The 14,165-nt window shown below is 39.7% G+C and overlaps 1 protein-coding gene across 2 annotated transcripts in view; it reads left to right on the top strand.

The window, feature by feature from the left end:
- Positions 1 to 14,165, top strand: part of LOC124711314 — a 158,683-nt gene that overhangs the window by 95,724 nt on the left and 48,794 nt on the right. For both annotated transcript variants that reach the window (XM_047241332.1, XM_047241331.1), the window contains exon 10: positions 12,601 to 12,811. In XM_047241332.1, coding sequence (XP_047097288.1) covers positions 12,601 to 12,811 — 211 coding nt within the window. The remainder of the gene's footprint in view (positions 1 to 12,600; positions 12,812 to 14,165) is intronic.

Genomic DNA, 14,165 nt, shown 5'->3' with positions numbered 1-14,165 from the left:
GTCATCAGATGTAGAAGCAAATTCAGGTGTGCTGCAGGGAAGTGTGTTGGGACCTGCGGTTCTTTTTTTTATATATATATATATATATATATATATATATATATATATATATATATATATATATATATATATATATAGAGGGAAACATTCCACGTGGGAAAAATATATCTGAAACAAAGGTGATGTGACTTACCGAACAAAAGCGCTGGCAGGTCGATAGACACACACACACACACACACACACACAAAATTCAAGCATTCGCAACAAACTGTTACCTCATCAGGAGAGAGGGAAGGAGAGGGAAAGACGAAAGGATGTGGGTTTTAAGGGAGAGGGTAAGGAGTCATTCCAATCCCGGGAGCGGAAAGACTTACCTTAGGGGGAAAAAAGGACAGGTATACACTCGCACGCACACGCACATACACAGACACAAGCAGACATTTGTAAAGGCAAAGAGTTTGGGCAGAGATGTCTGCCCCCTAACTCTTTGACATCAGGACCGGATACATTTCATTTATAAGTGATTTAAGCTGTTTCACTGTGCAGAGGAACATTGAGGATATCTACTTACTTGTGTTGGCAGTTGTTCTTGATTTGAATTCTGGAATATTTCCTTGGTCTTCTTTGGTAAAGGAATTTTGGACAACCATGTTCAGTAACTTGCTCATAATACAATGAGAAATGTTACTATCTTGGACATTATGCATTTTATAGAAGTGTCTGGGGTGCTGTGCAAGATTGCATGATCTCATATCATTTAAAGAAGGCTGGGTTTCACCAGATACTTACAGAAGACTTTATGGCAGTAAACAGGAATTGCAGTTGAGCAATGGCTGCAAGAAATGGGCAAGAGGAAAACACTGCCTACCTCCCTCAGCTTCGATGAATGCGTTGAATGTGACTAAGGTGTTGGTGTCTTGTCAGTCCATGACAGTTGAAGCTCCTATTAAAACAGATGGCAGAGAAATAATAAGAAAGTGAGTATAAGGATGAACAAGAATCTTTGCCAGTTCCTACAGTGTCAATAGTTATTAAAGCAGTGGACACAGTAAAGAACTGTTTTTGGTTTTGCAGTTGACGAAGAATTGATGAACGTATTACCTAAGATGGACAAAACAATAGTAAAGTTAGACTAAAAGAAATAGTCAACCATTGCTAAGTTTTTCAGACCTTTGTGAAAACAGGACGGCACACAATATCTTACTGTGTTATAGTGTAGTTAGGCTAACAAGATGTAAGAGGTATCAATAAAGAGGTATCAATAGTTTGTTGAAGTGGCAATCTCTTATTAGATTACCATTAGTGATTCACCGATGCAGAGACAGTAAATGAACAGTGTGTTTTTGTTTTGAAAACAGTACTAAAAATTTCAATTTTGGAATATTTTTATTTTTTCTGTCTGTCATACCAGGTTCATGTTTTCAGTGCTAGAGGCTACACTCTCAAGTCGCATGACTTTCTTGCGTTCCAGTTGGGTGATGGTAGAAGTGCACACAGCCATTATATTGGGGTAGCCAGTGTTACTGTATTTACGACATTTTGGCTTCTTATATACTAACATGTAAATTACATGTTCTTGCATTTTCCATTATACTTTAATGAGATAGCTTGTCAGGAAGTTCGGCATACCCTTAATTCTGCATTTTTACTAATGAATAAATCGAATCATTGTGAGATTAGGTATTTTTCAGTAGTACGTTTCCTCACTTGTGACATTCAAAATCTGTGATCTTTCTAAATGTGCTAACGAGATTCCACAGTATTTCAGAATTTTATGGTATGGTGACAGTGAATTTTCTTAGTACTTCATGTTTAATAATGTTCTATTTTTGTATAAAGGTGCAAGTTTTTCCATTGGTTTCCTCACAGTCATATATCAGTCATGTTTCTGTGGGTCCCTCTCCTTTCTCCATTGTTATCACAAAGTCTTAAAACTTTATTTGCCATAATTCATATATGCATCAGTTTGCCCATATGACTGATAGTCTAGCTTCTTATGTACTCACTGTCCTGTTTTATTGTTTCCTGTTCTACTTAACTGATCCTGCAACCTAGCAATCCGGTCTTACTCCTTGTTTAATTTATTCATCAAATTCCCTCTCCTTTTCTTCCCCCCTCTTTTATTTTTAATGTTGACTTGACCTCTCCTTTACTCCACTTTACTCACATCTAATCTGCTCCTCTGTTCTAACTTCATCTTCTTCTAACTTCAGCAACATGGAGGATAGATTACTACTCACCATTTAAAGGTGGTGTTCAGTCTCAAATAGATACAATAATAGAGTTCTGAAATAATGAATCTTTTGGACTGTCTTTCTGTAGTGGAAAACACACACACACACACACACACACACACACACACACACACTAAGTCTGACGAAACAGCAGTCTGCTGGGACGGGTGGTGTGGGTAAGTATGAAGCATGAGGTAGGACGGGGAGGGATAGCAGAGTGGGGGGAGGGGGTGGGTGCTAGTGCTACCTGTTATAGCATGCAGGGCCTTGGTGGGAACAGGATAGGACAGTGAAGCAGAGTGTCGAGAGGCAGTGCCTCAACGGATTGGGGACATGGTTATACAGAAAAAGAATGAGGAGAGAAGTAGAAGTGGGTCAAGGGCTTACAGGTGCATTGGCGGGATAGAAGACATGTCGTACGTCAGCAGGAGCAGGAAAGGGTATAGGTAGGTGGAAGATGGGACTAATGACGGTTTAGGCCAGGGGGCTTACGGGAACAAAGGGCATGTTATAGAAAGAGTTCAAAGTTACGCAATCCAGAAAAGCTGACGTGTGTAGGAATAACCCAGATGGCATGGGCTGTGAATCGGTCAATAAAGTGAAGCATGTAATGTTGAGTGGCATTTTCAGCAACTGGATGGACCAGCTCTCTTGGCCAGTTTGATGATGGCCATTCATGTGGATAGACAGATCTCTTGTTCCTTGCATTTGTAGTCTTCTACCACCTCCCGCATACCCACTATACAACCACATAGGTGCACTCCTCTCATGACTCTGTATCTCTCAGGACTGGAGCAACTGAATCATATTGTCTGACAGGGTCTTGACTGTCTAGCATTGTGGCCTCAAATAAGGAATATACTCCCCATCCCTCTCTGTGGTGTTCTGCTGCCCACCGAATCTACTTACTATCCTTGTTCTACTCCATTCCTGCATCTTACCCCCTTGTATCATAACTTGCATCCTTGCAATAAACCTGTATGCAAGACCTGTCTCGTACATCATCCCACTACTAGCTACTCTTGTCCTTTCACAGACACCTAGCCCATTGGAGGCGTGGCTACCTGTGAAGGGAGCCACGTGATCTACAAACTAAGCTGCAACCACTGTGACACTTTCTACGTGGATATAAGGCTACGTGGATAAGATAAGCTGTCAGTGTGCATGAATGGCCCCTGCCAAATTGTGGCCAAGAAACAGCTGGACAACCCAGTTGCTGAATGTGCTGCCTAACTCAGTGTACTTAACTTTGATTGCTTCACAGCTTGTACCATTTGGATTATTCCTACCACCACCAGCTTTTCTGAATTGCTCAGGTAGGAACTCCTAACCCTGTTCTTCAACCTTCTCTAGCCCCTGTCTCCCACCTACGTATCCCCTTCCATGCTCCCACTCTTGTATCACAAATGTCCTCTAAAACCAGAGCCCCTACAAGTTCTTTTGCCTTCTTCTCGTATCCTCAAGCATAGCTCCTGATACTGCACCAAACAGCCCTATTCTGTCCCCACCAAGACCCTGCATGCCCCAACAGACACCACAAACATCTTCTCCCACACTTACTCTGCTGTCCCTCCCCTTCCCACCTCCATCCGCCTCATGCCTTCTCCTTACACCTACAACCCATCTAAGCAGATTGCTGCTTTGTCAGATGCAGTCACAGTTGGTGTCCAGTGCCCTGAGACAATGGCTATGTGTTTGAGAGTTGTGCTAGTGTAAATATGTGTGTTTTTCTGCTGAAAAAGGACTTCGTCCAAAAAACCTTCAATATTTTAGCAGCCTTTTTCAACATGCCTGTCAGGTGACTAAACACATCTTCTATGGTGAGTGGCAGTCTATCCTTTCCATAATGTTGTTGTTTCAGCCTGGACTTTTCATTGTTCGACTCTTTTGACTTAAACATGTTTTGGGCTAGTACAGGGTGGCTAACCAGGAACTCCTTGATTTTAATATTAAATAACATGAAAACAAAGATTAGTAGAAGAATGCAATGCAACAGAAGGTACATGTATTGTGAAAACAGTGAGAATATTATAGAGCAGTTCTGAATTAATAGTTACAAAAGCTACTAACAGATGCACTGTAATACCAGACCTAATGCCTATAAATAATACTCCAATGCCCAGGGTGGTGACATCCACTTTTAAGAAAGAGGCCAAAATCAAATTCTATTGAATGTATGTTTCTGGTACTGGAATATAACAGGTTAAAATACAGTATTACAGCAGCAAGGTGCAGTTTTCAAAGACGATTTAATGTTCAAAATGACACGATTCAAAAACTACTCACAAGTGCTCTGGTAGATTTGAACGGGCAGGCAGTGTGAGTGACAATTAATGGAAATGTTGGTCCAGGCCAACTTAAATTTGTCCTGAAAATGTCACCACAATTTCGAGACTTACTCAGAGACATCAGAGTAAATCTATCTGAAGAACTGCATCACAGGCTGTTTTTGAAGCATTTGAGGATGTGTGGAGTTGAGAAACAATCTGTGTGTGTTTCCAGTCACAAGGTCAAACCTTTACATGCTGTGGGGCAAAGGGCTGACTTTGCAAACCAGAGTCTTACATTAATTGGTGATAAAGGATTTGGTGTTTTCTGCATATGGTTCACAGTCAAATCAAATTTCAGCGTGTGAATGAATGTATGAATAAAGAAAACTAGCGTGAAGTGAAACCACTGCGTTCTGCCAAAATTACAGCTTGAGCTCCAGTATGCATCAGAGGCTGTATTGGTCCTTTCTTCAAGCAAGAAACAGTAAGCAGTGAACACTACATTGGAGTTTTAAAACAGTAACATTTTGCCACCACTCAGCAAGCATTGGAGGATAGACCAGGCATAATGTGGTTCATGCAAGATGGGGCTCAACCACAGCATACGGAATAGGTATCTTGTTGAATACTGAACTGTCAATCTGTGTGGCAATTAAATTGATTCCAACTGACATTACAAGATGTGATGGCAAAAATCATTTCAGAATGGAAACAAGTCTTGGTTACAAAGTTATCTAGTTATCTAATATTATTTAATATTGTTTCACCCTTTTGAGGTATCATTAGATTGTTGATAAAAAGAAGAAACCAATCAGCTACAAAGAAATAGTGGAGAGGGTGTGGTCCTATCTCGTAAGACTATCCAGGTAAAAAACAACTAAAAGTAATAGCAACTGATGTAAAAGTAGCTGAATATGTAGCCCATTCATCATAAAGCCATATAAAATGGAGAAAGGGTGTAAAAGTAACTGGATATGTAATCCATCGATCATAAAAATGTAGAATGTAAATTGTTGTTGTGATCTTCAGTCCTGAGACTGGTTTGATGCAGCTCTCCATGCTACTCTATCCTGTGCAAGCTTCTTCATCTCCCAGTACCTACTGCAACCTACATCCTTCTGAATCTGCTTACCGTATTTACTCGAATCTAAGCCGCACTCGAATCTAAGCCGCACCTGAAAAATGAGACTTGAAATAAAGGAAAAAAAATTTCCCGAATCTGAGCCGCACCTGAAATTTGAGACTCGAAATTCAAGGGGAGAGAAAAGTTTTAGGCCGCAACTCCAAATCGAAACAAAGTTGGTCCATTGTAATATGAGAGACAATTTAGGTCGAATGAAAGACGATACAGCTACAGTAGTTTTGTTCGAGTCGTAAGCTTAGCAGTTAAGCTTTACCAGGTAGCCATTGCTATGCGTCAGGCGCTCCGTCCGTATTTATACGGGTACCCTTCCTTTTTTACGTGCTTCGTCTGGTTTGAATCGATTGCTTATTTTGCTTTGATCTGATAAGTGCCGTTTTCTTTGTTATAGGTGTTTACGTCACTCTAAGCTGAAAATGCATTACTGTACTGTGTAATGCATTGTTTGTCGCATTTTGATAGTGCGTGTTTACGGCCTGTCGCCACTCGCGGCATGACTTGCTTTTGTGCGCGCTACCGCCGCTTAAAAAAAAAAGAGGAATCGTCTCATTAGCGAAACAATGGCAAGATACTGCTATTTGTTGTTACTTACACTGCTGCTTTCTTTGATAATGATCAACAAGAACCAAATGCGTATGATAGAACATGCGTATGACAGAAAATGTTCTGAACGAGAGTTTTACGAAAATTTTCCTCCGTTTGAAAATCTTTGCGGCCGCTTCTTTAGTACATCAAATTCTGCACAGAAATTAGTCATCTTACATTTATAATCTAGTCAGTTGCCATGCTTCATTTCTGACTGTATCACTATTAGGCATAAGAATAATACGAATATAAACATGACACTATACGTATATTCTTCCGCGTTTGCTGTTGTCTCACTCTAGTTTTGTAGTTTATTACGCAGACAGGATTTAAATGAGATAGCAGCAAACACGAAAGAATACATGGCAAAATGTTTATATTCGTATTATTCTTATGGTGAAGAGAATACTGCATGTGATTCACATTTCATCAGGTTCCTATTAGCAACCATCTCTTCTCACAGGTAGGAAAAAACTCGGAACGTAGAGTTGGCCATATTGACAAACATCCCTAACAGTCTTGCCAGTCGGATTTTCGTAGTACATTGAAATTCTGCTACATTCGAAGATGAACAATACGGAATTTTTATTTACTTCGTTGGATAATGTATGAAAATGCAGTGGTCGAAACTCGGGGCGGAGAAAAAAAAAAGCTCGTCTTCTACCTTTTTTTTTAAATTTATTTACTGATGCAGAGGTTTTGGTGCCAGTATTTATCTTTGTGCCCACAAAGCATGCTTGTGTAGCGCTACATATATTCGACGGCAGAAGTTAGTTGTGGCGGCACCTATCAACATTTTTCAGAACTTCCGCTTGCTTTGCACTCGATTCTAAGCCAAAGGCGGTTTTTTGGATTACAAAAACCGGAAAAAAAGTGTGGCTTAGATTCGAGTAAATACGGTAGTGTATTGATCTCTTGGTCTCCCTCTACGATTTTTACCCTCCACGCTGCCCTCCAATGCTAAATTTGTGATCCCTTGATGCCTCAAAACATGTCCTACCAACCGATCCCTTCTTCTAGTCAAGTTGTGCCACAAACTTCTCTTCTCCCCAATCCTATTCAATACCTCCTCATTAGTTATGTGATCTACCCACCTTATCTTCAGCATTCTTCTGTAGCACCACATTTCGAAAGCTTCTATTCTCTTCTTGTCCAAACTGGTTATCGTCCATGTTTCACTTCCATACATGGCTACACTCCATACAAATACTTTCAGAAACGACTTCCTGACACTTAAATCTACACTCGATGTTAATAAATTTCTCTTCTTCAGAAACTATTTCCTTGCCATTGCCAGTCTACATTTTATATCCTCTCTACTTCGACCATCATCAGTTATTTTGCTCCCTAAATAGCAAAACTCATTTACTACTTTAAGTGTCTCATTTCCTAATCTAATCCCCTCAGCATCACCCGATTTAATTTGACTACATTCCATTATCCTCGTTTTGTTTTTGTTGATGTTCATCTTATATCCTCCTTTCAAGACACTGTCCATTCCGTTCAACTGCTCTTCCAAGTCCTTTGCTGTCTCTGACAGAATTATAATGTCATCGCCGAACCTCAAAGTTTTTACTTCTTCTCCATGAATTTTAATACCTACTCCGAATTTTTCTTTTGTTTCCTTTACTGCTTGCTCAATATACAGATTGAATAACATCGGGGAGAGGCTACAACCCTGTCTCACTCCTTTCCCAAACACTGCTTCCCTTTCATACCCCTCGACTCTTATAACTGCAATCTGTTTCTGTACAAATTGTAAATAGCATTTCGCTCCCTGTATTTCACCCCTACCACCTTCAGAATTTGAAAGAGAGTATTCCAGTTAACGTTGTCAAAAGCTTTCTCTAAGTCTACAAATGCTAGAAACGTAGGTTTGCCTTTTCTTAATCTTTCTTCTAAGATAAGTCGTAAGGTTAGTATTGCCTCACGTGTTCCAACATTTCTACGGAATCCAAACTGATCTTCCCTGAGGTCCGCTTCTACCAGTTTTTCCATTCGTCTGTAAAGAATTCGCATTAGTATTTTACAGCTGTGACTTATTAAACTGATAGTTCGGTAATTTTCACATCTGTCAACACCTGCTTTCTTTGGGATTGGAATTATTATATTCTTCTTGAAGTCTGAGGGTATTTCGCCTGTCTCATACATCTTGCTCACCAGATGGTAGAGTTTTGTCATGACTGGCTCTCCCAAGGCCATCAGTAGTTCTAATGGAATGTTGTCTACTCCCGGGGCCTTGTTTCGACTCAGGTCTTTCAGTGCTCTGTCAAACTCTTCACGCAGTATCGTATCTCCCATTTCATCTTCATCCTCTTCCATTTCCATAATATTGTCCTCAAGTACATCGCCTTTGTATAGACCCTCTATATACTCCTTCCACCTTTCTGCCTTCCCTTCTTTGCTTAGAACTGGGTTGCCATCTGAGCTCTTTATATTCATACAAGTGGTTCTCTTCTCTCCAAAGGTCTCTTTAATTTTCCTGTAGGCAGTATCTATCTTACCCCTAGTGAGACAAGCCTCTACATCGTTACATTTGCCCTTTAGCCATCCCTGCTTAGCCATTTTGCTCTTCCTGTCGATCTCATTTTTGAGACGTTTGTATTCCTTTTTGCCTGTTTCACTTACTGCATTTTTATATTTTCTCCTTTCATCAATTAAATTCAATATTTCTTCTGTTACCCAAGGATTTCTATTAGCCCTCGCCTTTTTACCTACTTGATCGTCTGCTACCTTCACTACTTCATCTCTCAGAGCTACCCATTCTTCTTCTACTGTATTTACTTCCCCCATTCCTATCAGTTGTTCCCATACGCTCTCCCTGAAACACTCTACAACCTCTGGTTCTTTCAGTTTATCCAGGTCCCATCTCCTTAAATTCCCACCTTTTTGCAGTTTCTTCAGTTTCAATCTGCAGTTCATAACCAATAGATTGTGGTCAGAGTCCACATCTGCCCCTGGAAATGTCTTACAATTTAAAACCTGGTTCCTAAATCTCTGTCTTACCATTATATAATCTATCTGATACCTTTTAGTATCTCCAGCATTCTTCCAGGTATACAACCTTCTTTCATGATTCTTGAACCAAGTGTTAGCTATGATTAAGTTATGCTCTGTGCAAAATTCTACAAGGCGGCTTCCTCTTTCATTTCTTCCCCCCAATCCATATTCACCTACTATGTTTCCTTCTCTCCCTTTTCCTACTGACGAATTCCAGTCACCCATGACTATTAAATTTTCGCCTCCCTTCACTACCTGAATAATTTCTTTTATCTCGTCATACATTTCATTAATATCTTCTTCATCTGCAGAGCTAGTTGGCATATAAACTTGTACTACTGTAGTAGGCATGGGCTTTGTGTCTATCTTGGCCACAATAATGTGTTCACTATGCTGTTTGTGGTAGCTTACCCGCACTCCAATTTTTTAATTCATTATTAAACCTACTCCTGCATTTCCCCTATTTGATTTTGTGTTTATAACCCTGTAGTCACCTGACCAGAAGTCTTGTTCCTCCTGCCACCGAACTTCACTAATTCCCACTATATCTAACTTTAACCTATCCATTTCCCTTTTTAATTTTTCTAACCTACCTGCCCGATTAAGGGATCTGACATTCATTCCACGCTCCGATCCGTAGCATGCCAGTTTTCTTTCTCCTGATAACGACGTCCTCTTGACTAGTCCCCACCCGGAGATCCGAATGGGGTACTATTTTACCTCCGGAATATTTTACCCAAGAGGGCGCCATCATCATTTAATCATACAGTAAAGCTGCATGCCCTCGGGAAAAATTACGGCTGTAGTTTCCCCTTGCTTTCAGCCGTTCGCAGTACCAGCACAGCAAGGCCGTTTTGGTTAATGTTACAAGGCCAGATCAGTCAATCATCCAGACTGTTGCCCCTGCAACTACTGAAAAGGCTGCTGCCCCTCTTCAGAAACCACATGTTTGTCTGGCCTCTCAACAGATACCCCTCCGTTGTGGTTGCACCTACGGTACGGCCATCTGTATCGCTGAGGCACGCAAGCCTCCCCACCAACGGCACAAGGTCCATGGTTCATGGGGGGGGGGGAGGAATGTAAATTGGGCCTAGTTAAAAGAAAAGAAAACAGCCAGTATATCATCAACAAGGTCGCAGAAAAATTTCGACTGCATGTGTTGTGTTAGAGCACACCACCTGACTCCTCCACAGCAGTACAAAGTAGGACCATGCTTACAAAATAATCGCGCTATGTGCTGCACATGGCACAATGTCCATTCAGCACATACACAGATATTACTGTGTCAGATAAAAATGCAAATACTGTGTATAATGTGCCCAGGTGGCGCACGTGAATGGCATAAGGAACATTTACGAAAGAGAAAAACTACATAAATCTAATAAATTAAGATGAATATATGTAAATCATTGCAATCAAATGAAAGCGAAAGTACGTTAAGGTACTCCTATGCAGAGCAGAAAAAATAGGTGAAATCATGAGATGAAGAAACAGTTAGTCAAAATATGTCACTGAAACAGTCATATGAAGTAAAATAGCTGAATTTTAAAGTGGATGGATAGCCTATGTGTACAAGATTAACAAGTGCAAACATCAGGGTCAGGGGAAGGGGCAGTCATCAGCATTGCAAACTAGGTTGAAGAGCTATTTTTGGTCATTAAAATAAAGAAATATAAGTTATGGCACATAAAACAGTAACCTATGGTAAAAGATCATTAATAAGACCACTTGAAATCCCCTATCTTTCCCTCACAATAAAATGAACGTAAGCTAAAAATAATGCTGTGGACATAAAATAAAAGGTATCATTCCAGCAACATACAAAACGCTTTTAGCATTGTATCATAATATTCTTGATTTCAGCGTTTTACTTACTTTTTTCTGCTTTATATAGGGGTACCTTGCTGTACTTCTGGTTTCATGTGATTGCAATGGTTTGCATATATGCATCTTAATATTTTGATTTTATGTAGTTTTTGTGTTTAGTAAACGTTCCTTATGCTGATCATACACACTGTCATGGCATCTCTTTTCGTAAATTGTCTAACATACTAGTCACTATAATCTCTGTCTTGCTTGCATCTTGATCAGTCACAACAATATTTCTTTGTGTGTGGGCTAAATGGAAATTGTGCTGCATGTGGCTCATACCGTGTTTATTTTGTAAGTGTGGCCCTATTTGATACAGCTATGGCAGAGTCGGCTGGTGTGCTCAGAGTAATGTGATAGTTGTTGAAGTTTTTATGCCACTTTCTTGATAATGTAGTGGCAGCTTCATTTTAACGAGGTCCACTTTATATTTTGTGTGTTTATATGATGGATGCGTTCCAGCTCCATTTCACTGTTTGTTCCAAATTGATTGGCTTCTTGTTTTTATTGACAATCTGTTGATGCCCCAAAAGTGTGACACACATTGATATTTAAAAACTTTTCAACCAAGACTGTTTTCATTCTGAAATAATTCGAAACCAGTTGGTGTAGCAACCTGCCACAATGGAGTGGAAAAAGTTTGGCAAATTGCGTTTTCTGTTTATGGCAGTAATCTAATGCAAATGATATATTGAGGACTGCAAGAGATGAAATTCAAAAACCTGAGAGCTTAAAGGTGGTACATAGGATAATAATCAAGGCAGAGATTACTGAAAAACCACCATGAAAGATGTAATCTACTCTTATTAACTCTTTCAGTTTTTTTCAGTAATCTCTGTCTTCTTTATTGCACTGTCTTCTGCCTTTAAGCTCTCAGGTTTCAGACCTCATCCAGTGCAGCCCCCAACACTCAGCCTTCCTTTCCATCAATTTTTTTTGACTCAGGGTTCTGGGCAACATTTCCCTAGCTCTTTCCATTCTGAAACCTTGCCAATCATTTCCCCTCATTCCTTCTCCTTCCCCTTTGATCCTTTGGCCAGGAGGAGCAGCCACTGGCTCAGAAGGCTTGCACATTTCTATTACTTTTATGTGTTTTCACAAGCCACTGGTTGGTGAATAGATTTTTCATCTATGCAGTTACATCATAAATTAATAAATAGTAACATGAATTACTGTCATATGTACCTGTACCGTAAACTACAATTTGTGTTTGTTGTCAAAGTTTTTTGATATATTGTAAGGTAGTTTCCCTATCCTAATAAGAGACAGATTTTGAACAGATGTTGTGGAAAATGGACATCCGACAAAGAACAACACTTTACTCTTGCTGTATGGCTCTAACAAATTGTCTAACATAATAGTCACTATAATCCTTCAAATAGAGATACTGATTCTTATGTGAGATAAATAATTTTATGCAATTCATTAAGAAAATGCAAAGTATTAATCTTCCATGTGCTGTGTATTCTAAGCTTGAAGTTATGAAAACTTCTCACTTAGGTGATACTGCTGATGACAATGCGAGCAACAGACAGAAACCCTCTGTGCGAATACTTTCAGAAAGTGATGTGAAAGACTTCACAATTTATGATATTGTTTTACCACTACCTGGCCATGATGTAGTATACCCACAGAATGAAACAAAAGAATGGTTTGAAGAACTTCTCCAAGCAGATGGGCTGTCACCTGCCAAATTGAAACAGAGTGTGAGGTTTGTACATCATAAACTTAAATGATTGTTTTATTATAAATTTCTGAACAAGTAGTAGTAAACGTAGTTATGCAACAATTTAATTACTTTGAAAATGATGTGTTTGTGCATGTGCTCTTGCTAAATCTGAGTCTGTGAGATTTGTTTGGATTGCTTTTCAACTGTGGATGGCAGTCTGCTTTTTGTATATAAGCTACTGTAGTTGTGAATGAGCAAATGTTGCAGGCAATGAAATACATTTACTGTAGTGGGGTGACACCTTTGTTACATGAAATCTAATTGAAATAATGTAGGCATGTTTCAGTTCAGATGCTGTGTGTGGCATTCTGTATGAAATAAATATTGTCATTGTTTCACTCAGATATTGTTTACCTTCTGCCATCATCACACATTTTAGCCTTCCTTGCTGCTTGTCATCGTCTTGCCTCCTTTTTCCCTATGCTGGATCATTGTACACAAATTAATTCACATGTAACAACCATCTCTCAATTTCTATCTTTCCGATAGACCCTCCAAGCTGCTAAATCACATTCGCAATTTGGGTAATGAGAGCCTGTATACATGTGCATACAAAATTCAACTTGTATTTTGGTTTTACAAGTTCGCAAAATGCTTTAAATATTGAATGTATCTGATTAATGTTACAAAAATGTAGATGGAAATAAAATATTAAAAACATCTTTAATGTTTTATTGTTGGTGCACCTTAGTACAATATAATGTGTGTGTTGCGGGGGGGGGGGGGGGGGGGGTGTTTGACTTGAATGTAGCACCTCGACCTGGAGTGGGGGAACATTATGTGGTGGATTTGTCAGGGTGCTGTGGTGTGTGCTATCTTTGACTATTCTTGTTCCAATACAGCCACATTTTTGTTTTGTTCCAGTCGTCCATATACTCCATACCACGGCCGTACGTGAACATATATTCCTCTTCACTTCATCCCAAGGCCGGTTGTTGCTCTAAGAGTGTCTCACACTCCTTCCAGCTGCTGAATGAAGAGCAGCTCTTAAACTATAATCTCCTGTATTGTTTCTACCATGTACATCTGTTGTGAAGACTGATCCAAATAGTAGTAACTCATAAATTCATTCAGAGACATCAGTCAATAGCCCGACTACATTGAACTTACTTAAGAGCCGAGTATTTGCAGTCTTCTTTTGTCTTTAGTGTTTACGTTGTAGTATGTCCAATTTCTTGGATGTGTTCGTGACACCTTCAAGAGGTGTCACCAAGACACAAATGTCCACAGCTAGCAAGTGCTGCTGCGCTCACCACAGTGCTCCTTGCCCCTGCTATGTTACGTCACAGCATATGCACCATGTGCAATATCACAGATTGGGATGAACAAAGTGCAT

The sequence above is a fragment of the Schistocerca piceifrons genome, chromosome 8, assembly GCF_021461385.2.
Source record: "Schistocerca piceifrons isolate TAMUIC-IGC-003096 chromosome 8, iqSchPice1.1, whole genome shotgun sequence".
Lineage (NCBI taxonomy): Eukaryota > Metazoa > Arthropoda > Insecta > Orthoptera > Acrididae > Schistocerca > Schistocerca piceifrons.
This window is presented reverse-complemented; position numbering and strand designations above follow the sequence as displayed.